General features: G+C 44.8%; 1 protein-coding gene across 1 annotated transcript in view; it reads left to right on the top strand.

Annotated features, from left to right (window-relative positions):
• The first annotated feature begins 949 nt into the window (after nucleotides 1-949).
• The window catches only part of KIF3B (kinesin family member 3B), a 39553-nt gene continuing 14987 nt past the window's right edge, over nucleotides 950-25515 (top strand). The window contains exons 1-2 of the mRNA XM_034640127.1: nucleotides 950-1088; nucleotides 22108-23578. Coding sequence (XP_034496018.1) covers nucleotides 22172-23578 — 1407 coding nt within the window. The 5' untranslated portion in view covers nucleotides 950-1088; nucleotides 22108-22171. The remainder of the gene's footprint in view (nucleotides 1089-22107; nucleotides 23579-25515) is intronic.

Here is a 25515-nt window from a genome sequence, read left to right as displayed (position 1 = left end):
CTGCGCCACCCAGGAGCCCCTATTTTATTTTTTTTTTAAGTAGGCTCCACACCCAGCATGGAGCTGAACATGGGTCTTGAACTCATGAGCCTGAGATGAAGACTTGAGCTGAGATCAAGTGTCAGAGGCTTAACCGACTGAGCCACCCCAGGCTCCCAGCATATGGATTCTTATGGGGGGATTAGACTGGCCTTTCAGACCAATGTGGCTGGACAGACTTATAGCAATTTTGTAGGAAGCCATAAGGGGCTTTGGATTTGAGGCTAAGAGCAGTGAGATTCCATCAAGGGATGTTAAGCCACGAACATGACATGCTTTTATTTTACCGTTGAAGTGATCACTCTGGCGGCCTTAGGGAAAAATGGCTCGGCAGGGCAGGGCTGGACATGAGTAGAAGCACATATTTCAGGCAATCTAGAGGTGAGGGGAGACCGGCCTGGCCTGTTATTGTGGCACGGAAGACGGAGAAAGGTGGAGAGAAGGGAGAAATAGTTGAGAGGTAGATGAAGAGATATGGTAACTGAGCGGCTGAGGGGGTGATGGAGAGGGAAGAGACAGGAATCATTCCTAAATTTTTTTGGCTCCAGTGACTGAGTGACCCTAAATGGGCGCAGTCTCAGTAGCAGTTCAGGACTTAAGTCAGATAATGGATGTGAAAGCGCTTTAGGAAAGGTCAAACGGCGGCTGAAATCGCGTGGCGCGACCAAGGCGGTGAGTTCCATTTTACAGACGGGGAAATTGAGGCACGAAAGCCCGGCAGATGGAGATAGGCCACGACGCGCTCGCCTCACACCTCTTCGGCGGGTGAAAGGACCGAAGCGCGTTGGGCACCTACGAAGCGCCCGTAGGTGAGCCGCCTGGCTTCGCTCCGCGGGCTTCCCTGTTCTCCGCTCCTGTTCCAATAAAGTTATTGAAATTGACACAGGTTGCTAAGGAAGTGGGTCGCTGAGCCGGGTTGCTAAGGAAGTGAGCGGCCGCCGTCTCTCCCCATCCGGGGCAGCGGGGAATGGCTGAGCCCGGGGTTTGCCACCGCCCCCGCCGCCGCCGCCGCCGCCGCCGCCGCCGCCCGCTGTCGGCTCGCGCCGCAGGTGAGTCGGGGAGGGGCCCGGGCTCCCGCGGGGCAGGCCCATCCTGGCCGCCGCCCGCCATCTGCCCGCAGGCCCGCTCCGGCGCCTCCCCTGGCGCTGCTGCTAGGCGAGCGGGAGCATCCTCTGCCCTGCCTCCCGGGCATCCTCCAGCGGTCCGGGCGGCCTCGCCCCTCCTCCTTTGGGCGGAGGTGCGGCCCGTCAGACCCGGCCGCGAGGGTTCGGCGTCCATCCGGTGGGGTCTGCGGCGGTGGTCAGGGACCCAGCTCTGGAGAGAGGAAGGGAAGCGAGAGCCTGGGGTCCGAACCTCGCCGCTGCCCCTGGCACACTGTGTGACCTTGGGCAAGTCCCTTCCCCTGTCAGGCTTCAGTTGACTGTTCAGGGATCTCCTAACACTTGCTGCTGGGAGTGGTTAAGATGATGAGGTGTGTACGTTGAAAGTGCCCTAAATGAGGAGAGGGAGGATTCTTAGGGCACCTGCCATGGGGACCAAGAGTCCAGTTTCAAGTTGAGTGTTTGAGTTGGAGACTGTGCATCTCCATTTAGTAATTGTTTGGCCTTGTCTTGGGCAAGTTAATCTCTGAGCCGCCTTTTCTTTATCTGTGAAATAAGTTAATGAACCACTGCGGGAAGCCAATGAAACCGGGTATGTCAGGTAGCTTGGCACATGGTAAGTGTTCAACAAGCTATTATGAGGCATGTTGGGGGGGAGGTTTGGGCGAGGCTTCAGGAGACACTTTGAGGCTTGGGATTCAGGTGTGCAGAGCACCGGCTCATTTGTGTATTCCTTCGATGTTGATGTCCCACCGCCCCCAGTTTTCCTTCTCCGTTCTGCTTTTCTCCGGGCAGGGGATGTGATGTGGACCTGCATGGGTAGCCCTGGTGGTGGAAGCCCTGAGGTCAAGTTCTTGTAGGTGACTGAAGTTATGGTCTCATTTTCAAATACGTGGGCTTTGTTGACCCAGAGCAAAAGGGAATATCTATTCTTATGTCTTTTGGAAAGTGCTTAAAGCTTACTCGCTATTTACAAGTATATGATTTAGAAGCCCTTTTCAGGTACATTATCTCACTTCATCTTCACGTAGCGTTTGCCAGGTAGGTGGTGATATTATCCGCACGTCGAGGCTCAGAAAGGGGAATGACTTGCCTAAGAATCTTATGTCTGTAAAGTGGTGGAGCTGGACACCTTGCCAGGTAAATCCCATATTTTCACCCCTGTACCCTGATGTCTCTGCTTTCTCAACNGACACCTTGCCAGGTAAATCCCATATTTTCACCCCTGTACCCTGATGTCTCTGCTTTCTCAACAATAGCTGTTACAAAGCCACCGGGTATTCTTTTGTTCTTCTAACTGCTGTGGCTAGAGCTTTTTTTTTTTTCCCCCAGTGGCAGGGAAATAAGATCTTCTATAAAGCTTCATTTAAATAAATACCATCCAAAGTGTGGACCTCAAAAAAGAGCTGACATATTCAAAAGGGGGCTTTTCTGTCCCTCACTCGCCTCCTCTTTAAAATGAAAGAAGATGACATCTGAAGGCCCCGTCAGTGCTGTTGTGCAATTCTGATTGCACGCTAGTGTTTTAAAAGCATGGAGTCTGGCTGTCTGGGTTCAAAGCTTGGCTCTGCTGCCTTGAAGCTACGTGCCACCGAGCAACTGACTTCACCTCTGTGCTGCGGCTTCCTCGTCTGTAAAATGGGGATAATAATAGCAACTACCATGTATGGCTGTTGTGAGCATTCATTTGAGCCTAATACATGTAAAGTACCTGGCATGTTTGATAAATGTTAGCCATTATTATTCGGGCTTAACATAGCACCTGTGCCAAACTTTATATTCTATTTATGGTTGGTGAGTGAATAAATTAAAGTATGTGCTCACAGCACCAGGTGTGTTAACCTCAGAAGGTCCTTGCAAGCTTGAAATAGTAGCTGTCACAGTATGACATCAATGTTAGTATTATGACAGGGTGGCTCCAGGAACCTGCCACCCCATGCCAGAACGGATTGTGAAGAAAGATGAAAGCTGATGGTAGGATCAGGTTTGGTAGCCCAACTCCCAATTCCGTAAATGTGTACTAAATCCTTCTGTGCCAAGCACAACAGAAGATGTGGAAATCAGTCCCCACGCCATATACATCAAGGGCCTCCCAACTTAGTTTGCGTATTACTGGCTTTGGAAATGATTTGGCTTTTTAAGATGAATTCCTATCTTGTGTTTACGCCTACTGCAGAGTGAAGCTGATGGTCCACATGTCTTCTTTTGTGTCCCTAAGCTTCTGTTGGGTGCCCGGTTTAGAAGCTTCATTTTGACAACTGATGTGTGGGTCCCTGAGAAAGAGCCTTCCCTTATGTGGTTAATAATCCAGCGCTCTCTGTATGGTGCCTAGTGGTTTGCAAAAGTGTTTAAGTGTGCCTTCACTCATTTGGTATTATTACTGGCCCTACAAGGAAGGTAAGGTGCAGATTTAAGATCCCCATTTTGCAGTCTTACATGAGGTAAGAGAAGCCATGCTGCTATCAAGTGGCCCATTTCACCTGGGAATTGGGTCTTCCAGCTCCAAGTTCAGTGCTCTTGCCTTATGCTGCCTCAGGTTTTCTCATGCCACATTTGCTGAGCACCTCATGTGTGTCAGACCCTGTTCCAGCCTGGAGATACGATGGCTCAGAGGCAGATGAGGTCCTTGCTTTCATGCAGTTTACATTCCAGTGGCAGCAATGGAGAAATAAACCAATAAATGAACAGGTAATGTAGATAGAAATAAGGACTGTGAAAACACTAAAACAGTGATGTCAGAAAGAGTAACTTCTTATGGGGATTGGGGCACTGCTACTTTGATTGGATGGTCAGAAGGCCTCTCTCTAAGGTGGTGACTTTTTTTTTTTTTAAAGATTTTTATTTATTTAATTTAGAGAAAGAGAGATTGCTGCACGTGCACATAGTGGGGAGGGGCAGAGGGAGAGGGAGAGAGAGAATTCCAAGCCGACTCCCCACTGACCGCAGAGCCAGACATGGGGCTTGATCCCAGGATCCTGAGATCATGACCTGAGCCAAAATCAAGAGTCAGACACTTAACTGACTGAACCACCCAGGCGTCCCTAAGGTGGTGACATTTTTGCTGAGATTTGCTGCCAGAAGTGGCCACCCATTTAGAAATGTGGCAGAAGGAACAGCAAGGGTAAAGGCTCTGAGGAAACAATCTTGGTAAGTTCTGGGAACTGAAAGAAGGCTCAGAGTGGCTGGAGCAGGTGAGTTGGAGGTGAAAGGAGGAGAATGGAGAGGTGGGTCAACGAGGAGGGGTGAAGCCTCAGATTATACAGGGCTTATCGGCTAGAGTAAGTGATTGATTTGATTTTTAAAATGTGGGGGGCGCCTGGGTGGCTCAGTTGTTAAGCATCTGCCTTCGGCTCAGGTCATGATCCCAGCGTTCCAGGATCAAGCCCTGCATCGGGCTCCCTGCTCAGCGGGAAGCCTGCTTCTCCCTCTCCCACTCCCCCTGCTTGTGTTCCCTCTCTCGCTGCCTCTCTCTGTCAAATAAATAAATAAAGTCTTAAAACAAACAAACAAACATGGGAAGCCATTGAAGGCTTTAAGAAGGGGAGTGGCAGTAGTCTATTTTTAAGATTTTTATTTATTTGAGAGAGAGAGAGAGAGAACGCGAGCAGGGGATAGGGGCAGAGGGAGAAGCAGACTCCCCGCTGAGCAGGGAGCCAGAAGCAGCTCTATCCCCAGACCCTGAGATCATGACCTGAGCCTACAGCAGACGCTTAAACTGACTAAGCCACCCAGGCGCCCCGGTTTTTTGTTTTTTTAAATCACTTTGGCCTCTGTGTAGCCAATGAATTTTAAGGGGGGGGTAAGCATGGCAGCCAGAAGGGTGGTTAGGAGGCCAGTAGGGAGGTGATGGTGCATGCCCTGCTAGCGGGGTAGCAGTGGACATGGGTACAAGAGGCTGGATTGGGGATGTGTTTTGGAGGCAGAACCAGCAGGATGGTGGTTGGGAGAAGAGCTGAAGGAATCAAGGATGACTCCTGGGTTTTTGGCCTGAGCAGTTAGGTAGATGTTGGTGGTGCCATCTGCCTCTCAAAGGATGGAAGAACTTCGTGGTAAGGTGCCCTGTGAGGAAGAATGAGCAATGGCTCGCTCTGAACCTGTTGGAGGGGCAGAAGGTATAAACATCATACCTTATGGTCCTTGGGGAAGAGATCCCAGCTTATCCCGCAGGAGGACAGCCAGATGTTTCTCATTGAAGCCCCCACCTCGGACATCCGCAAGCCCTGCTTTTCTTGCGCTCTGGCTCTCGGCCAGTTTGTGGAGTGGCAGGCGTGGGCTTTGCCAGGGCAGCGGCCATCTGTCTCATGCTCTTGGCGTCGCTGTCCTGACTCGAGATCTTGGCTGACGAAGGCTGGAAGGAGGCTGGCCAGCTCTGGGAGAGAGAATGGAGTCTCTAATGAAGCTTACTGTCAGTGCTTCACATGGCCACAGTTTCCCTGCCAAAGTGGTTCTTTCTTGGCCATCAAATGACATCTAAAGTTTCAGAGCTTTTGATTTGGGGATCCCTTGAAAAGCTGTTGTGTTCTGCCAGAATTCCTAGAGGATCCTTGAATGGAGTATCTCCTCTGAGCAAGAGAATTCAGGCCTTTTTTTCAAATATACTAATAATTGCCCTTGTAAATTTAGGCTTTACAATGTTGTAAGTTCCAAGCTGGAAACAGTAAGACTGATAATCCCACCACCTCCACTTGTAGAGCAGTTTAGAATGCTCTTTCCTGTGCATTCTTACTTACTAATGCCGGTCGGTGGAGATGGTGTGGCATATGTACTATCCCCAGTTTACAGACGAGTCACCGAGACGCTAAGAGGTCGTCTGTTTTTGTCCATGGTGTTAGGCACCTGCTGGCTTAGGTAGATCCTTGCTGCTGAGTGTGTTTGTGTGACAGAAGTACCCATGTCCCCTGGAAGCTTGTTAGAAATCTGGGCCTTGAGCAGATACACCAGGCTGCATTTCACCAAGACCCCCGGGTGTGTCCTGCACAAGTGGAAACTTCAGGTGCACTCATTTGGTAATATGTGGCAAAACTAGGCCTTGCCCATGATAATGATAATAAAAGTAATAGGAATAGCTAATGTTTATTGAGCGAAGCACTGTCATAAGTACTTGACACAGGTTGTCTCATGTAGTCTTCACGGCAACCCCGAACATGGGTACTGTTATGAATCCCACATTCCAGAAGAGGAAAGTAGAGGCACACAAAAGTGAAATAACTTCCCCAGATCTGCTAAGTCTGAGTCCATTACTCCTTCTACCACTGAGTTCATTCACTTTGTGGGGGGCAGTATATCCCTGCTGTCTTGTCAAGAGCCGTTCTCTTCTGTTTGTGGGTAACCAATGTCAAATGCTGATGAAAAAGTGACTTCAAAGAATGTTTGAGGAAATCAGGGGAAAAACCCTTGAGCTATTCTAACTGAACCTGGATGTCAACCACTTGACCAGTAGTCGGTAAACAGATATCCAATTTATAAGATAAGCCACCTCTCACACTTCTTAGCAGTCCAACACTCGAGGCCAAAACAGCTGACGCGGGTGGGAACTGTGAGCTTGTACTGAGTCATTTGGCCCTACACTGTTTCTCGGTGGTGGTGATAACATCTGTATGGGTGAGAAGAGGGCAGCCCAAGTCCCATACCACCCTGCTGACTGACTGCGAAGGATTCAGTTTTGTGGTGCCTCAGTTTTCCCTCTCTGCCCCGTGGGCACATTATTTTCCTTTGAACATCTCCTGATCTCTCCAGAGTCTTAGAAAGATTTCTTGGTCAAGGTGTGCTGTCACAGGAAATTCTGGTGTGAAAAGGAGGTAGGATCTGGGGGGTTGGGGCAAGAATTTTAGTAGCAATTCTGCCACTTGCTGTGTGACCTGGGGCAAATGCCTGGACCTCTCTGGACCTGTTTCTGTATACACAAAATAAGGACCTGGGACAGCCTTCTGAGGCTCTTCCAGCCCTGCCTGGAAGACTGAGCGTGGAGTTGAGTGGTATTTTCTTCTTCTTGGTGACTTCATGCTGGGCTTTCACCCAGACCTTCCAGGGTGGGGCTTTTAGAGCATATTTCTTGGCAGCCAGAGATCATTGATTGCAATCAGCTCTGCTTATCAGCGTCACACATCTGCACTGCAGCTCGGGATGTTCTTGTTTAAGGCTCAGTTAGTCATGGTGACACATTGTGTCTCCTCACTTTGTCACACTGCAGACATTGAGCTCTTACACACACAGGCAGCTCTCTCTTTAGTATGCTGATTTATTTAAATCAGGGTTTGCATTAGAGAGCACCCAGTGATCATTGTGGTGGGTGTGGTTTTCTTTTTAAAGTGTTTGGCAAGATATCTGCAGCACGTGCGTTTTGTCATATTCGGACACGGTGTATAAATGGAAGAGGGTCCAAGGCAACTAGAAATTGTAAGTGATTGTTGGTAGTTGAGACATGACAGGCTCTTACCTACTCTGGGGTCCTTCATTTCACCTTCACCGTGGTTCCAGGAACTGCTTGCTTTGAGGCTTTTGGGTGGGAATAAAGTAAATAGAAACTAAAAGCTCATAGCACCGTCCGGAGCAGTATAGTAGATTGCGGTAATCATTACTTTATAACACATTTCAGTAACCTAAGCAAAAAAATCTAGCTAGTAAATCACAAAAGATTCCATTCAGGTGAGAATGAATTATCAGTTTGGGTTACTTAAGATAACCTCAAGAAGATAGTTCTTGGTGGAAATAGTTACTGGTTTTGCAAGATCTGCAGTAACGACTCAGATTCTAGCCTAAGAAATATATCGTGTTTTTCTTTCCTTATTTCTTCAGTTGCCAGCATTTTAAATTATTTATTTATTTCCCAGCATTTTTTAATAGAATTTTTTTCCTGATTATAAAAATAATGAATTTGTGTTGAGGAAAAATGAGGAAAGTCCTGAGAAGATTAAATAAGGTTCACTTTGGGGCGCCCGGCTGGCTCAGTCGGTGGAGCGTGCGGCTCTTCATCTCGAGGTTGTGAGTTTGAGCCCCACGGTGGGTGTGGAGATTACTTAAAAATAAAATCTTTTAAAAAATGCTTTAAAAGATTCACTTTAAGTCCTACCACCCAGAACTAATCTCTGTAACATCTTACTATCCAAAGGCAAATGTATCCTAAATATATATTTTTTCTCGTGGATGCACAGTTGTTACCTATTTCCCCTATTGTTGTCATTTAGGCTAGTTTCAATATTGAATATTATAAATAATGCTACAGAGAACGTCTTGATGATTATCTTTGCATAAATGCCTTTGTCTGCATTTCTGACCATTTCTTTTAACTAGATTACAATTACAATTTGGTGGGAGGGATTACCGGTGAAAATGGTATTCTGTCTCAATTTCAGCACACTTGTCTACTTGCAGATATATATTTAGATAGATGTACTCAAAGCGGACTTCTCATTTTCCATTTGGAAATGTTCATTTAACATTTCATAACCATGTTTCCATGTTTATGGTGAACTGTCCCTAGCATTGGGCGTTTGTTTCCAGCTTTTTATAATCACATATAGTGCTCTAATGAACATCTCTGCTTCTCTCTCAGTCTCATAAGAGAACAATTCTAAATAAATGCTTTGGGGAAAGTTAGAACTTGAAAAAATTCTAAAGAAGTGTAAATTTTCCTTCTTAAAATTTTATTAGGAGCTTCTAAAAGTACTTTAAAAAGCTTTATTGAGATCTAATTCACATATCATAAGGATCTTAGTGATTTTTCTCAGCCTTCTTTGCTGCTTCTCCTTAATCCACTTTTCTTTTTGATACAGAATTCCCAATGTGTAAGACCTGGAACGTGGGCCTATTTCAGCCCTCCATTCCCTGCAGGGCTGTTGGTTGGTGACATCGACCAGAAACTGTGCACGCATTGTCAGGTTTGTGCACTGTGTGGAGCTGCGAGAGCACACATACCATTGTGGACAGGGAACCATGACGGTGGACTTTCCGAGAGGGTTTTTTAAAAAGTATTTCCCTCATCATCTAACTAAAATGAGTGCTGTAATTTGTAGGAAATTCTGCCTCACGGACTTTGGGAACTGTTTACTGTAGAGGTAACACACGTAGGCAGAGCTTCTCCAACATTAACATACACATGAATCACCAGAAATTTTGATAAAACGGGATTCTGATTTTGGGGATCTAGATGTGGTTGGATGCTGCAGAGTTAAACCAGGTGGAACAGGAGAAGATGTTTGGTGGCCCTCAAATACAACAGCCTAAATTACATTGAATGGCATGTGAGCGTTATTCCCCCCCCCCGCTTTTTTTTAAGATGTATTGATTTGTTTGGGGGGAGGGGCAGAGGGAAAGGGAGAGAGAAACTCGAAGCAGACTCCACGCTCAGCATGGAGCACGGAACCCAAGCGGGGCTCAGTCTCAGGACCCTGAGATCACGACCTGAGGTGAAACCAAGAGTCCGAGGCTTAATCTTAACGGATTGCACCCACCCAGGTGCGCCGAGCGTTATTCCCTTTTCAGCTCCTTTGGTTCTTCTTCTGACTGTGTCTCGGAGAGTGTTTGCTTGGTTCTGTTGAACACTTGCTAAGCTGGCTTTCTAACCAAGAGAGATCAGACCTCAGTCCTTAGGGAACCTGCAGTATCTAGCTAGAATTGAGTAACACTGTTGTGTGTCCTTATATTTATTTTCATAGTTACCTTCTATTTACAGTGAGTGATACTGATTTCCTATTCATGTTAGTAATACAAAGTTTCTTTTAAAAATAAATTTGGGTTAAAAAAAGTAGTTTTAAAGAAAAACCTTGAGTAAATAATAGTACAGGTGGTGCCTGGAAATGGTAAAAAAGGTGAAGAGACAACCGGATGACTGATATCTTGGGCTGGTGTGGAAAAAAGGCCATGAACTTTGGAGCCAGGTAGACCTGGTTTCTAAGTATTTTGCCACTTATTAACCTGGTGTGCCATGTTGCTTCCCTCTCGCCGTCTCAGGACTTTTCTCCTCTAAACTGGGTCAGGGCAGAAGCACCTCCTGCGGGCCAGGCACTGTAATGCTTTGTCTCCTCTGATCCTCACACAGCCCCAGGCAGCAGGCAGGGGATTGGCAGTCTTCCCATTTTACAGACAGCGGATAGGCCGAAAGGGGTGAAGGAACTTGTGTGGAGCCCCAGTGAGGGATGGTAGGACCGGGTTTCAATCTCAGTTGTGCCTGAATCTATCTCTCCTTATTCCAGGCCACTTACCTCTTTTAAATGTAGATTTTGCTGTGGCTCTCTATCCAGCAGAAAGGCAGTCTGATTAAAATGAAAAGTCATTGAGGGGCACCTGGGTGGCTCCATCGGTTAGACTCTTGATTTCAGCTCAGGTCATGATCTCAGGGTCCTGGTCTGCTCGAGATTTGCTCTCTCCCTTTCCCTCTGCTCCCTCCCCCTGCTTGTGCACCACACTCTTTCTCCTCTCTCAAATAAATAAACAAATCTTAAAAAAAAAAAAGAAAAGAAAAGAAAAGTTATTGAGCACACCCATGTTCACTATAGCATTATTCAGAATAGCCAGGAGGTGGAAGTAGTCCAAATGTCCATGGACAGATCAGTGGATTAAAATAATGTGGCATATACGTACAATAGGTTATTATCTAGCCTTAAAAAACAAGGCGATCTTGTCACATGCTATAACATGGTGGTGGAGTGGTAGTTTCCAGGGGCTGGGAAGAGGGGGAAATGGGGAGTTTTTGTTTGATAGGTATAGAGTTTCAGTTTGGCAAGATGAAAAAGTTCTGGAGATCTGTTACACAACAATGTGGATGTAATGGACACCTATTGAACTGTACACTTAAAAATGGTTAAGAGGGTATATTTTATTTACCACAATTAAAATTTTCTTTTCTTTTTTTTTTTTAATTTTATTTATTTATTTGACAGAGAGCACACAAGCAAGGAGAGCTGCAGGCGGAGGGAGTGGGAGAAGCAGACCTCCCACTGAGTGGGGAGCCTGACTCGGGACTCTATCCAAGGCCCTGGGATCATGACCTGAGCTGAAGGCAGACGCTTAACTGACTGAGCCACCCAGGCACCCCCACAATTAAAAATTTCCTAAAAGTGGAAAAAAGAAAAAAAAGAAAGAAAAGCCATGGGTCAGAAGGCTTTTTTTTTTTTTCGTTTTGGAAAATTCCAAGCATACATAAAAATAGAATAGTATAGTGAAGCATGAACCCATTACCCACCTCCAGCAGTTATCAGCACATGGCACTTCTGTTCTACCAATAAGCTCCCATCCATCCCACCCCGCTCTGGTTTATTGTGATCCCAGACAGCACGTAACTTTATCTGAAAACACTTTTGTGTGTATGCCTAAAAGTAAGAACTTTCTCTAAAGAACAACATTTTTAGACCTAAAAAAAAGTAATAATAATTATTTAACATCATCTAATATCCAGTATTCAAATGTCCTTGATTGTCTCATACATTTTATAAGTTGATTCATATGAATCAAGATCCAAAAAGGGCCCCAGTCAAGAGCCAAATGTTATATTTGATTGATTTAAGTGTCTGACATCAACAGAGTGTACATTTTTAGCAGAGAAACAACTTTGTTTCTTTCCTGGATTAGTACATGCAATGAGAAGTTCCTGGCAGGAAGGCTCTTCAGGCTTCATAGCCTTGTGGTGGTTGAGAGCATAAGTTCTGTATGCTGGACTGGTGTGGGCAACAGGGTGCACCGGTGGCGGGGGGGATTAGCAGGGGAGTGGGATATAAGATGGCACCGTCTGTCAAAAAAGGAACATGTATAGCTTTACACCTCTGGAAATGGATCCTGCTCCTTACTCCTACCCGCAGTTAAAGTTTATGCTCAGGATAGTCACTGCAGCATTGTTTGCAGTAGCAAAAGACCGGAAACCATGAGAAGATCCCTCCGTAGTTGAATAATCAAATACATTATACATTTACTTTATTTTATTTTAAGATTTTATTTATTTATTTGACAGAGATAGAGACAGCCAGAGAGAGAGGGAACACAAGCAGGGGGAGTGGGAGAGGAAGAAGCAGGCTCATAGTGGAGGAGCCTGATGTGGGGCTCGATCCCATAACGCTGGGATCACGCCCTGAGCCGAAGGCAGACGCTTAACCGCTGTGCCACCCAGGCACCCCTTTATTTTATTTTGTAAGTAAACTCTACATCCACTGTGGGGTTGGAACTCATGACTCTGAGATGAAGAGTTGCACGCTCCACTGACTCAGCCAGTCAGGTGCCCCATCAAAAACGTTATGAAGCAACCACACCATGATATCTGGGCAGCTGTTGAAAGGGGGAGGTGGTGCAGAAATTGCCTCAAACATCTATAAAGTAAGATGGAGAATGGTACATAGTATACTTCCACTTGAATTAAAAAAAAAAAAAGAAAGAAAAGGGTGGGAGAGCAATACAGATACATTAATGCTTGCACATGCATTGAGTATCTCCCCAAGGGGTAGGCAGAAGATTACTCGTTTACTGTATACTTACCTATCTAGCTTGAATTGTTTTTATCTATGCATATATTGATACACACATGTACATACACATATGTGTGTGTGTTCAGAATAAAGACTTACGTAGGTCTTTACATAAGGTAAGCCCTGTTTTGAATCCTGACTGTTCCACTTATTTGCTGTGAGACCTTGAGCAAATTAATTTCTCTGAACCTCCCATTCTTATTTTTAAAATAAGGCTAATACCTATGCCTCCTAAGGTGATTTTGAGGATTAGAAGAGGAATATACATTAAACTCTTTTTTTTAATCTTTTTTTTTTTTTAAGATTTTATTTATTTATTTGACAGAGATAGAGACAGCCAGCGAGAGAGAACACAAGCAGGGGGAGTGGGAGAGGAAGAAGCAGGCTCCCAGCGGAGGAGCCTGATGTGGGGCCCGATCCCATAACGCCGGGATCACGCCCTGAGCCGAAGGCAGACGCTTAACCGCTGTGCCCCCCAGGTGCCCCTAATCCTTTTTTTTTTTTTTTAAAGATTTTATTTATTTATTTGTTAGAGAGAGAGAGAGAGCACACAACAAGCAGGGGGAGTGGCTGGCAGAGGGAGAAACGGGCTCCTTGCTCAGCTGGACTAGCTCCCAGGACATGACCTGAGATTAAGGCAGATGCTTAACCAACTGAACCACCCAGGAGTCACTCTTGATAAGCTATGAGTTGTGACTATCGAATACAACAAAAGCCCAGACCCACACTGATTCTAATGAGAAGTATCCTCTAGATTTGAATATATTTTTATGAATGTATTTTATGAATGTTTCACAATGGGATAAAAAAAAAAAGGGACTTCTTTCCCTCTTTTCCTCCCTAGATAAATGCTTTCCTTGCCTGTTTGGGCTCCCAAATGATAGGGCATGCCTGGCGCCAATTTGAATTCAGGACAAGAATTTATTTGTTCATGTTTCTTGTATGTGACCTTTGTAGGTTTCTTTCCAGATAAGTAGCCTGTCTTCCTAGGACACTTAGCCCTGAAATCAAAGTGCTAGACTTTTTTCCCCCAAAGAAAAAATAGCTTTTTTGCTTTTCTCCCACTTGATTATAAGAAACAAAATATATGCACCTATCAAAAAGGCCAAAGAAAGCAAAAAAATCGCTTGTAAGCTCACTCCCGAGATCAATGTTGCTTGCATTCCCTGAGTGTTCATTACACATCTTGCACTAGGCTAAGTATTGAGCATTTATTAGTTTATGTAATCCATAGACTAGTCCTTTCAGGTAGGTGTTATTAACTGCATTTTATATAAGAAACTATGACTTATGTAACTTTCTCAAGATTTTGTAGCTAAGTGGCAGTGCAGAAATGCAAACCCTGTCCTGTTGAACACTAAAGCTCATGCTTTTAACCATGACTTTACACCATTTCCCCCACATCTTTCTCTGCACATGTGCATGTACACACGTAAATATAAATCACATTATAATAACTCTTCTGTTTGGTAGCCTGCATCAACAAAATGTCATGAACATCTTCCTATAAGTAAATACCTAGAGGTGTATTGCCATTTTAATAACTGCATAACTTCCCATTGTAGAGATGTGTCATAACCAATCCTTTATTGGTAAGTATTTAGGTGGTCAGAGATGGTACTGTAATAATTATAAACATGTATGTACGTCTTGCACATATATTCAGTTACTGATGTCCTTAAATGATGTCCTTAAAATAATTCCAAGAAATGGAGTTGCTGTTTCAAGGGATTATAACATTTTGAGCATTACATTTCAATGGATTGTTTGATTCAAGATACTGATGACTCAACTCTTCTCAAACAGTCTTTTCCAGTTTGAGAAGCTGTGGCTCTCATATGTACTATAAGAGAGAGTGTGAAGGTTTTTAGACGTTTGCGCAACTACTGGCTATAAACATTGTCTGTAATAACAACAAACTATGTTTTATTAGTCTGGTATTTTGACATCTTTGCTCTAAATGCCTTTAGGGCTGAGGCTACATGACAGGCTACAATGACATTAGAATGTTAAAGATGCCATTACCGTAGACCTCATGGAAGTTCTTTTATGACACTTCATGAGAAAGCTGAGATAAGTACTTTTATTCCTAGGGCCCTTTGTTCATCAATTGAAACATTTTTTTTCCTTTAAAAAAACAGTTATTTATTTATTTTTATTAGTAATCTCTACACCCAACGTGGACCTCAGACTCATGACCCTGAGATCAAGAGTCGCACGCTCCACTGACTGAGCCAGCCAGGCGTCTCAAGACATTTTTATTACCTTATATTCGTGGTGGTCAGTGAAACTAGATAGATGAAAAGAAGAAAAGAATGAGTTTTAACACCTGGATATTAGTTTGCTAATTAATTTCACAAATTTTTTCCATCTCCTTTTTTCCCCTAATTTTATTTTTCTGACCACACAATATACTCCCACAATTTAAAACTTAAGAGATCTAAAGGGTAGACGTGCAAAGTCTCCCTCCTACTCTTGGCCCTCACCATACAGCCCTTTCCCTACAGGCAACCAGTGTTGTTTTCTGGCTCATGAATAGCCTTTCAAATATATTTTATGCATATATAAGCATATACAGAGCTGTTCCCTCAACACAAATCCAGTGTCCTCTTAAAAGTTCTGCAGGGCTGTGATGTTAATTTTCAACAGGAGCTGAATAATCCTGCTTTGAAAATTGTGTAACTCCCATTGTGGTCACTGGCCATCATGGGAACCAGAGGCCCAGAATGGGACTTGCTCTCTTGGGGTGGCTCAGGGATTGCACACAAGGAGCCCTGGTACTTCAACACACGTAGCAGCAGTTGTGAGAGTGTGGTGTTGATGGTGAAGAGGTGGATGCAGAGTAGAAGCAGCCGCTTCCCCCTAGAGAAACTTGCGCAGGGAGTGGTTTTCGGCTGCTTAATAGGGAGTTGCTTTATCTTCTTGCCTGAGAGTTGCAGTGTTTTTTCGGATGGCCCACGTGATCCGTGGCTTCAGCTGCTTTCCAGATAGTCTGAGTCCTTGAACTCCAGGCCAGGCAGTTGGCAGGTGATTGCCTGGTCTGATCTTATAGACACTGCGTCGGAATGCATTGATTACAGATGCATTAGTGTGCGCTCTGTGTGCCTGCAGATCGCTGCTCCTTGCAGGCCTGTTTGCGGGAATTGCCAGGCCTTTATTTTTTTCCCCATTTGAAGATACCACATACTCATTAAAGAATATTTGGAAAATACAGAAATGTTGAGGAAGCAGGGGAAATCACCTCTAGTCCCACACCCCAAATCGACCACTGTTGATGTTTTGATATGTCTTATTGTTATATAATTGTGATTGCATGCAGTCTTATAAACTGCTTTTTCATTTATGATAAACACTTTCCGTGTCATTACAGAACCTTGGTAAATGTCATTTAAAAAGATGGGCTAGCATGGCAGGCATTTCTAATCAGATCATGTGTACATGAATTCGGTTATGGACAGAGACGCCTATAGGAGCCAGGCAGGAAGTACAAACGGGCAAAGCATGCTGGGAGTGAGACAGTAAGGAGTGGGTTTGGGGAGGATTGGAGAAGTCAGGTCCTCCAAAGAGGCAGCTATTTCTCAGCTCCCATTTAGGGCACAGGCCAGGGGCTGTTAGATAGTTCCATTCTTCAAGAGAAGCAGAAGACCTGGCGTTTTTAAAATGTGAAATTGGTGGTGGGGGGGTTTGTTGTTTTTTTGGGGGGGGGAACATTTTTGAGAAAATTTTAAGCATTCAGCGAATAAAATGAGAAACAATCAGGATTGAACGCTGTTAACATTTTCTCTTATTTTTTTCAAGCCTCATTTTCCATTTTTTTGTTTTAAGTATCCTTAACTCCCCACGTGAGGCTCTAACTCAACAACACCTGAGATCAAGAAGAGTTGCTCACTCCACCAACTGAGCCAGCCTGGTGCCCCCCGCTTTCTTTTCTTTTCTTTTCTTTTTTTTTAAAGGGAAGTGATAAAATATTACAGAAAAAATGGAAATATCCTTCCCATTTTTAATCCCATTCTCCACCTCTTGCCCTGCCCAGTTTGGGCAGCTGCTATCGTAGATTGTTGTATATCTTTCTTTTTTTTTTTTTTTTAAGATTTTATTTATTTATTCAACAGAGATAGAGACAGCCAGCGAGAGAGGGAACACAAGCAGGGGGAGTGGGAGAGGAAGAAGCAGGCTTATAGCAGAAGAGCCTGATGTGGGGCCCGATCCCCATAACGCCGGGATCACGCCCTGAGCCGAAGGCAGACGCTTAACCGCTGTGCCACCCAGGCGCCCCTGTTGTATATCTTTCTATCTCATGTTTTACTACTTACATATAAATAAATGCAACTCCATGAGCACCATATTGTTTTATAAATTTTTAATCATAATTTTCACTCTGCACTTGCTTTTTCACTCAGCCTGCTTATTTATCCATGTAAATATATATAAGTCTAATTCGGGGTTGGCAGACTTTTTCTGTAAAAGATCAGGCAGTAAATATTTTAGGTTTTGTGAGCCAGCCTGTCTCTGTTACAGCTACTCAACCCTGCCATTTTATAGCTAATACAGCCATAGATAATATGTAAACAAGGGGTATGGCTGTATTCCAATAAAACTTTATTTACAAAAACAGGTTGTGGGCTAGATTTGGCCCATGGGCTATAGTTTGCTGACCGCTGCTCTAATGCACTTCTTTTACCTACTGAACAGTATAGTGTCTATGATGATTACACCATATGTTATTTTTCAGTTCCCCTGAAAATAGATGTTTAGGTTGTTTCCCATTTTTCTTTTTTAACATGCTGCAGGAAGCATCCTTGTCCATGTTTCCTTGTGTACGTGTGCAAAGGTTTTTCACTAGGACATACGCATACCATAGAAGTGGAATTGCTGAGCCTTTATTTTTTAAACAAATTAAATCGTCCAAATAAAATGCTTCAGGTAGAATGTGACCAGTTTGTGACCTCTGTCTTAGAATCTCTATAGGAAGCCAATAGTGAGAATCCAGTCCACACTGAGTTCTAGAATTTGAGGTAAGACTCTGTGACAACTAGCAAAAGTGAGGGCGCATTAATCCAAATGTAAGAGCTGGAGAATGATCTGGAAGAGTGTCTTTGCCATTAGAAACGTGTAACTGACTTTCTCAGTGGACAAAAGAGGTGAAGTTGGGGAGAAACTCGGTTTTTCATGTATAGTGGCCATTCAGACTGTGGTTGTTAATGTTGAAATGACAAGTTCTAACAGAAAAGGTATTCAGGATGAAGGTGACAAGCTGCTGACCTGTGGTTGCTTCTTTCCTGGCAATGCTGTGAGTTCCTTTAAAGATTTATCACTGTAATTAGACCGGCTAGAAGGAGAGTGAGGAAGGTAATAAAGTAAAGAAAGAGTGTCAGGGCATCCTTCCAAGAAAACCCTCTCCTTTGAGGAGGACCCAGAGCAAGTTTTTAAGCCCTGGTGGCAGGAAATTAAATTAGCCCATCTTCCTGAAGTACTACGTCAGTGATACATGACTAGTTCAGTCGAGCTCAGTGGGCTCTGAAAAGAAATGGTGTTCTGGTTCTGAGTTGAGATTTAATTAAGGGGACACAGGCTTTGGGAATTCCTTCTTTTTAAAACATTTTAAACATAATTGTAGGTCATTATCATTCCTTTGTTTTTATCGTTTTGGAGAGCTCAAAAATTAGACGGTGCTCTAACACAAGCCCTGAACATCAAGGTTACCCTGCTGCAGGCTTTTTTTTTTTTTTTAAACAGGTTTGGGGCCACATAGGTAAAAGCGGGACAGCTCTGCCTCTTCAGGGGTATGCAATGCAGAAAAATTTGTCTCTCTACTGACGCATTCTCCACTCACCGCCCCCTCACGTTGTTGTTGTTTTTTTAACTTTTTTTATTTTATTTTTTAATTATTATTATTTTTAAAGATTTTATTTATTTATTTGACAGAGAGAGAGACAGCCAGCGAGAGAGGGAACACAGGCAGGGGGAGTGGGAGAGGAAGAAGCAGGCTCCCAGCAGAGGAGCCTGATGTGGGGCTTGATCCCAGGACTCTGGGATCACGCCCTGAACCGAATGCAGATGCTTAACGACTGAGCCACCCAGGTGCCCTTAACGTTTTATTTTTTTAAGTAATCACCCAGTGTGGGGCTCGAACTCACAACCCTGAGATCAAGAGAGTTGCAGGCTCCAGCGGCTGAGCCAGCCAGGCGCCTGCCCACCCCCACCCCTTACGTTTCTTACTCCGAGTTTAGGACCTTGTGTGAACTGTCCCACGCGCCGCAGCAGACGCCTCCCTGCAGGAGGCTCAGGGGGCTGGGGGTTGAACGTGGCACCTGGGCAGCATTTGGAGGTCTCTGCTGACATGGAGGTAGAGACAGGCATGGGATCGGCTACGTGGTAGCTTGGGGGCCATTGCTCTGGAAGAGAAAGGGAGAAGCAGTAAGCAGACTGGCCATTCTAACATCTAGTTCTTTCTTCTCATTAGGCAAAATTGTAATAGCATATAGAAGGTGAGGAATGAGGACTGTCTTTTACATGTTTTTTCCTTAAATGGCTTGAGCTTCACTTAATTTTTTTACGATTTTATTTATTTATTTGAGAGAGAGCAAGAGTGAGAGAGCACAAGTGGGGGGGGAGCAGTAGAGGGAGAGGCAGAAGCAGGAGCCAGATGCGGGGCTTGATCCCAGGACCCTGGGATCATGACCTGAGCCAAAGACAGACGCTTCACCGACTGAGCCACCCAGGCGCCCCGTGAGCTTCACTACCAATTGAACATTGATTAGGTATTTGGATCTCAGTTAAATCTGATTTTTTTTTAGGGTGATGACTACAAACGGAATAAGAGAATAAGAGTTAGGGCTCACCAGTAATCACTGGAATGACCCTTTGACAAGGGTTTTGGATGAATCTGTATCAGTTGATTTTAATCCAGCTTTATGTTAGTTCATAACATACTTCCACCTTTGTAAGTGCCCCTTAGTCTCACAATCATCTATAAGGAAGGAGAATTACCCGTTTTACCAATTTTTTAAAAAGATTTTATTTATTTATTTGACAGATTACCACCGAGAGAGGGAACACAAGTGGGGGGGGTGGCAGAGGAAGAAGCAGGCTTCCAGCGGAACGTGGAGCCCAATGCGGGGCTCGACCCCAGGACCCTGGGATCACGCCCTGAGCTGAAGGCAGACACTTAATGACTGAGCCACCCAGGCGCCCCCCTGTTTTACCAATTTTATAGAAAATGGGTTCCAAGAGGGCTGGAGGTCTTCCAGCTCTTCATTCTAGACATTATTTTATTACATGTAACTAGAGAAGTATAATAAGTAACTTTTCATGTTTCCATGTGCTTAGCAGAATTTTTTATAAAAGCTTAATGGGAGAACACATTGACTGTATATTTATTAACGTACAGCACATAAGCCTGGCCCATCACTGCCTCACATTCTCGCACTCCTTTGTTGGCAGGGAATAAGTCACCCTCACAACTGAAAAGAAATTGTTAGCACTGTCCTGAGTGGCTATTAAAATTACAAATGCATATATCCTGTGAGCCAGCAGTTGCACTTAGAAATTTATCTTACAGATACACTTTCCCGCATGTGAAAGGATGTGGGCCTGGTTTTTTCACAGTAAAATATCAGAAACAGCTTAAGTGCTAGGAATGTGGTTAAATAAATTATGACGCTTCCATGCAGTGGGATATTTTGCTGCTGTCATAAAGAATAAGGCAGCTGTGTATTTATTGAGGGAACAAATGCCAAGATAGGTTTAGTAAGGAAAAGCAAGGTGCAGGACACTGTTATTACTGTGAATAACATTCTACGCTTGTGTTAAAAAGGAGGGGGTAAGTATGTGTTAATACATGTTTGCTTGCTATGCATTAACTAGCCCAGCAAGACTAAAAACCGAATAATACTTGCCTTGTGGGCAGGGACCTGGGAGGCTAGAGAACACGTGAGGGAGAGGGACCTGTCACTGAAGAGGTCACTGAATCAACAAACAGGATAATCACCTACTTAAAACCAAAAAACACCCCCACAGTGAGGTTTTTAGGAATTTGGGGTCCTCGTATGCACCTCTTCACTCTGACCTGCTTGCTCGCTACCCCTTCCCAAAGGACCCGTTTACTCTTCCTTTCCCTGAGTTTTCCGGCGTCAAATGAAGGCCTCTTTTTTGTTTTTACTTAAAAAAATTTTTTTTTTAAGATTTATTTGTTTATCTAAGGGGGGTGCAGAGGGAGAGGAGAGAGAGTCTCAGGCAGACTCCGTGCTGAGCACGGAGCCCCATGCGAGGCTGGATCCCACAGCCCTGAGATCATGACCTGAGCCAAAACCAAGAGTCCGGCGCTTAACCCAATGTGCCACCCAGACGCCCCTACTTAAGAAAAAATTTAACACTTATTTTCTAATTTGCATTCAGATTGTATTCATTCTGTTGGTTGAATAAGTGCTTTCTATGTAATGTATTATACCACATCCTCATTCATTTGCATACATTCTGCCGAAGCCATAGTTTATGATTTTAGAATGGAAGAGTATTATTGGCACAAAATAGGAAAAGCAAACAGTACAAACAAGCCTACAGCGAAGCTTTTTCTCACTCTCTTGACCTGAGAGTCCTCTAGGCCCACAGTTCCCCTGCTGAGGCTGCCACTGTTACCACTTTGATATGCCTACTTCTAATCTTGTTTTGCATATCAAACATAAACCTGAATGCTATGTCCACATGCTTACACACCATGTTAACTGTCCTATACACACGGTTCCTCATCTACTTGTTTCACTTAGCGGTGCATCTTAGTCTAGGGTTACATTTAGCTTAGCACGTTCTTCTCAGTAACTGCACAGAACTCCATTATATATATGTTATTACATATATATTTAATTTATTCAGTCAGCCCCCTCTTGATGGGAATTGGGGTGGCCCACAGTCTGTTGCTACCACAAATGATGCCACAACGAATATCCTTGTATCTGTGGGATACATTCTTAGAAATACAACTGCTCCGTCAAAAGGTATTGATAGATAGTTCTAAATTGCTCTCTGTAGAGGTTATGGTAGGTCAACAGGACAGAAGATTATCCAGGCTCCTGGAGTATAAGATAAAGTATCAGTCCGAGGGAGGACAGGCTCGGTCACACTACTGGTGGGCTAAAGTGTACTTTTCACACTGAAGCTCGCTAAGATCCCGTGAGGAAATACAGTGAGACAAACAGAGGGCTTCAGAGGGGAGGGGGGTGGGGGACTGGGAAAGGCTGGGGATGGGTAGTAAGGAGGGCATGTACTGCATGGTGCACTGGGTGTTATACGCAAGTAATGAATCATGACTTTACATCAAAAACTAGGGATGTACTGTATGGTGACTAACATAATATAATAAAAAATTTTATTAAAAAAATAGAAATACAGTGTGCAGTACCGCTGTTTCATGTAGCCATCAGAAGGTTAGCCGTATGCGGGTGACACGGGTGTGTCGGCTGCTGTTGAGCAACCCTCAGTGACAACTGTACTGTCCTTACTTACTTTTGCTTTTTTTCTAGGATCTTAGCATCCTGAGACATTTCGGATTCACAGCCCTCAAGATTGACCCGGTCAGAGTTCATCATGTCAAAGTTAAAAAGCTCGGAGTCAGTCAGGGTGGTGGTTCGCTGTCGGCCCATGAACGGCAAGGAGAAGGCTGCTTCATATGATAAGGTGGTGGATGTGGATGTGAAGCTGGGGCAGGTGTCAGTGAAGAACCCTAAAGGAGTGGCCCATGAAATGCCCAAGACCTTCACCTTTGATGCAGTCTATGACTGGAACGCCAAGCAGTTTGAACTCTACGATGAGACATTCCGACCACTCGTGGACTCTGTCTTGCAGGGTTTCAATGGGACGATTTTTGCCTATGGACAAACCGGGACTGGGAAAACCTACACGATGGAAGGAGTCCGTGGTGACCCTGAGAAAAGAGGGGTCATCCCTAACTCATTTGACCACATCTTCACCCATATCTCTCGATCCCAGAATCAACAGTACCTGGTCAGGGCTTCTTACTTGGAGATCTACCAGGAGGAGATCCGAGATCTGCTCTCAAAGGATCAGACCAAAAGGCTTGAGCTCAAAGAGAGGCCTGACACTGGCGTGTACGTGAAAGACCTGTCTTCCTTTGTCACCAAGAGCGTGAAGGAAATAGAGCATGTGATGAACGTGGGGAACCAGAACCGCTCCGTTGGCGCTACCAACATGAATGAGCACAGCTCACGCTCTCATGCGATTTTTGTAATCACCATTGAGTGCAGTGAGGTAGGCCTTGATGGAGAAAACCACATCCGCGTAGGGAAATTGAACCTTGTGGATCTTGCTGGCAGCGAACGGCAAGCCAAGACTGGTGCACAAGGAGAAAGACTGAAGGAGGCGACCAAGATCAACCTGTCCCTTTCAGCCTTAGGTAACGTCATCTCTGCCCTCGTGGACGGCAAAAGCACTCACATTCCATATCGGGACTCAAAGTTGACCAGGCTCCTCCAGGATTCTCTTGGTGGCAATGCTAAAACTGTTATGGTAGCCAACGTGGGACCTGCCTCGTACAATGTAGAAGAGACTCTGACCACTCTGAGATATGCCAACCGTGCCAAAAACATTAAGAACAAGCCAAGGGTCAACGAGGACCCTAAAGATGCCCTCCTTCGAGAATTCCAGGAAGAGATTGCTCGGCTCAAGGCCCAGCTGGAAAAACGGTCCATTGGCAGGAGGAAGAGGCGAGAGAAGCGGAGGGAAGGTGGTGGCAGTGGTGGGGGTGGGGAGGAGGAGGAGGAGGAGGAGGGAGAAGAGGGTGAGGAGGAAGGGGATGATAAGGATGATTACTGGCGGGAACAGCAAGAAAAACTGGAGATTGAGAAGCGGGCCATTGTAGAGGACCACAGCTTGGTTGCAGAGGAGAAGATGAGGTTGCTGAAGGAGAAGGAGAAGAAGATGGAGGACCTGCGGCGGGAGAAGGATGCCGCCGAGATGCTGGGCGCCAAAATCAAGGTACCACATGCTTCCTCGGGCCCTTCCTTCTTTCGTGCTTTCTGTTTGATCCCAAAAACGGTGTGAGGGCTGATGTCCCTTTCAGTTTTACATTCCCAACAGCTCCATGGGATCCAGTGTCCAGTAAGCATTTGTTGGATTGAAATAAAAACCGTTTCTTCAAGTTTATATTGAACTCGTAGGAAGAATAATTGTTACATATGTGCAAGGTATAAAAAGCAGCAATAGAACTGACACCCATGGGCCCCACAGCCAGTGTGAGAAACAGAACATACTCCGTATCTTTACAAGCTTTGTGTCCCCCTCCCGCAGAGCTAGCTCTTGTTTTGAATTTGGTGTTTATTGTTTCCTGACTTTTCTTTACAGTTCTCATATATGTATATGTCTTAAAAAAAAAGATAGTTCCGCATGATTTTGTGCCTTTATATAAATGGAATCCCACTGCTGCAATTTGATTTTACTTGCTCAACCTTATGTAATAAGATTTGTCCAGACTGATGCTTGTAGCTGTGATTCATTCATTATTACTGCTCTGAGAAGTGTGTGGTATTCCATTCTCCTGATAGTGGTTTGTTTCCATTTTTTGCTATGAACGTTTTTGTACTTGGCTCCAGGAGAACATGTATGAGCAAGAATTTCTTACCTGGTACCATTAGGTCGTCGAGTATGTGCAGCCCCAGTTTTACTAGATAATCACAGGTTGTTCTTGGAGGTGGCCATGTGAAGTAAAGCTTCTGCCAGCACAGTATGAACTCTGGTTGCTCCTTGTCCTTCCCAGCACTTGTGACTATCTGCTTTAATTTTCATGTGTCTGATGTATATAAAATGGTATCTCTTTGTGGGTTTTTTTGTTTGTTTGTTTTTAACTAGGCTCCACGCCCAGTGTGGAGCCCAACTTGGGGCTTGAACTTACAACCCTGAGATCAAGACCTGAGCTGAGATCAAGAGTCAGATGCTTAACCAACTGTGCCACCCAGGTGCCCCTCATTGTGGGTTTAATATGCAGTGTCCCGACGAGACAAGATACAGAACAGTTCCATCGCCCCCCAAATGCTCCCCTGTAGTCAGTCCCCTCCCTCAACCTCCCACCCCTATGAGTCCGTGGCTGGCTAGCATTCTAGAGCGTGGACACTCCTGTTTATTTTCTTTCTGATGCCAGTGTACTATTCCATCGGGTGCCTGGACTCTGGGCTGCCACAGGCCTTTACTGGCAGAGGAGAGGACAGAGCTAGCCCTGGAAATCTGAGGATGACCGCTGCCTGACCACAAGCCAGAACGGCTCTGAGGTGTTGCGTTCTCTCTTAGTGAATTTTTGAAAACTCTGATTTCAATGTATCCTTGTTTATTAATTTAAAAATGACCAGTAATCTCTTTCTCACCTCCCCTTTCCCCACTGTATGGAGCTGTGCTTTATCGGTAGGTTCATAATAGCCCGTTCACAGAGCTGGATTCTATTTTACTTCAGAGGCAGGGGTCCTTTTCAGAGCTTTCAAGACCTGATGTGAAAATGGAGTCCTATACAACCTCCTAACAAAGTTAGGAGGTCACTTTGTTCTAGGGAGGGGCTTACTATGGGATTCCTTAACGTCAGACGCCACTTCACCCCTCCTCGTTCCTGCACTTGAAGTGTAACAGGGTGTGTCCATGTTGGATGTGCATGCTGGTTTTTAGGATGACATCTGTTATTCAAACCCAGGAACACCCAGACTCTCTCTGAACAACCTGGGTTATTTGGACAACTCTTGGAGGCCAGGTGTGGCAAGACTCAATATTACCTCAAGGTCACTAAATCTCTTAGATGTTTTGTTTGTGGGAGAATGATACTACTTCTGTCTCTCGAAATCTCTGGATGCTGTAAAATCATAGGACCAAAGTATCTTAGAGCTGGAAGGAGTGTGTGTGTGGGGGGGGAGGGTTAGTAATCCAGTCCAACCACT

Source organism: Ailuropoda melanoleuca, chromosome 13 (assembly GCF_002007445.2).
Source record: "Ailuropoda melanoleuca isolate Jingjing chromosome 13, ASM200744v2, whole genome shotgun sequence".
NCBI classification, from domain to species: Eukaryota; Metazoa; Chordata; class Mammalia; order Carnivora; family Ursidae; genus Ailuropoda; species Ailuropoda melanoleuca.
This window is presented reverse-complemented; position numbering and strand designations above follow the sequence as displayed.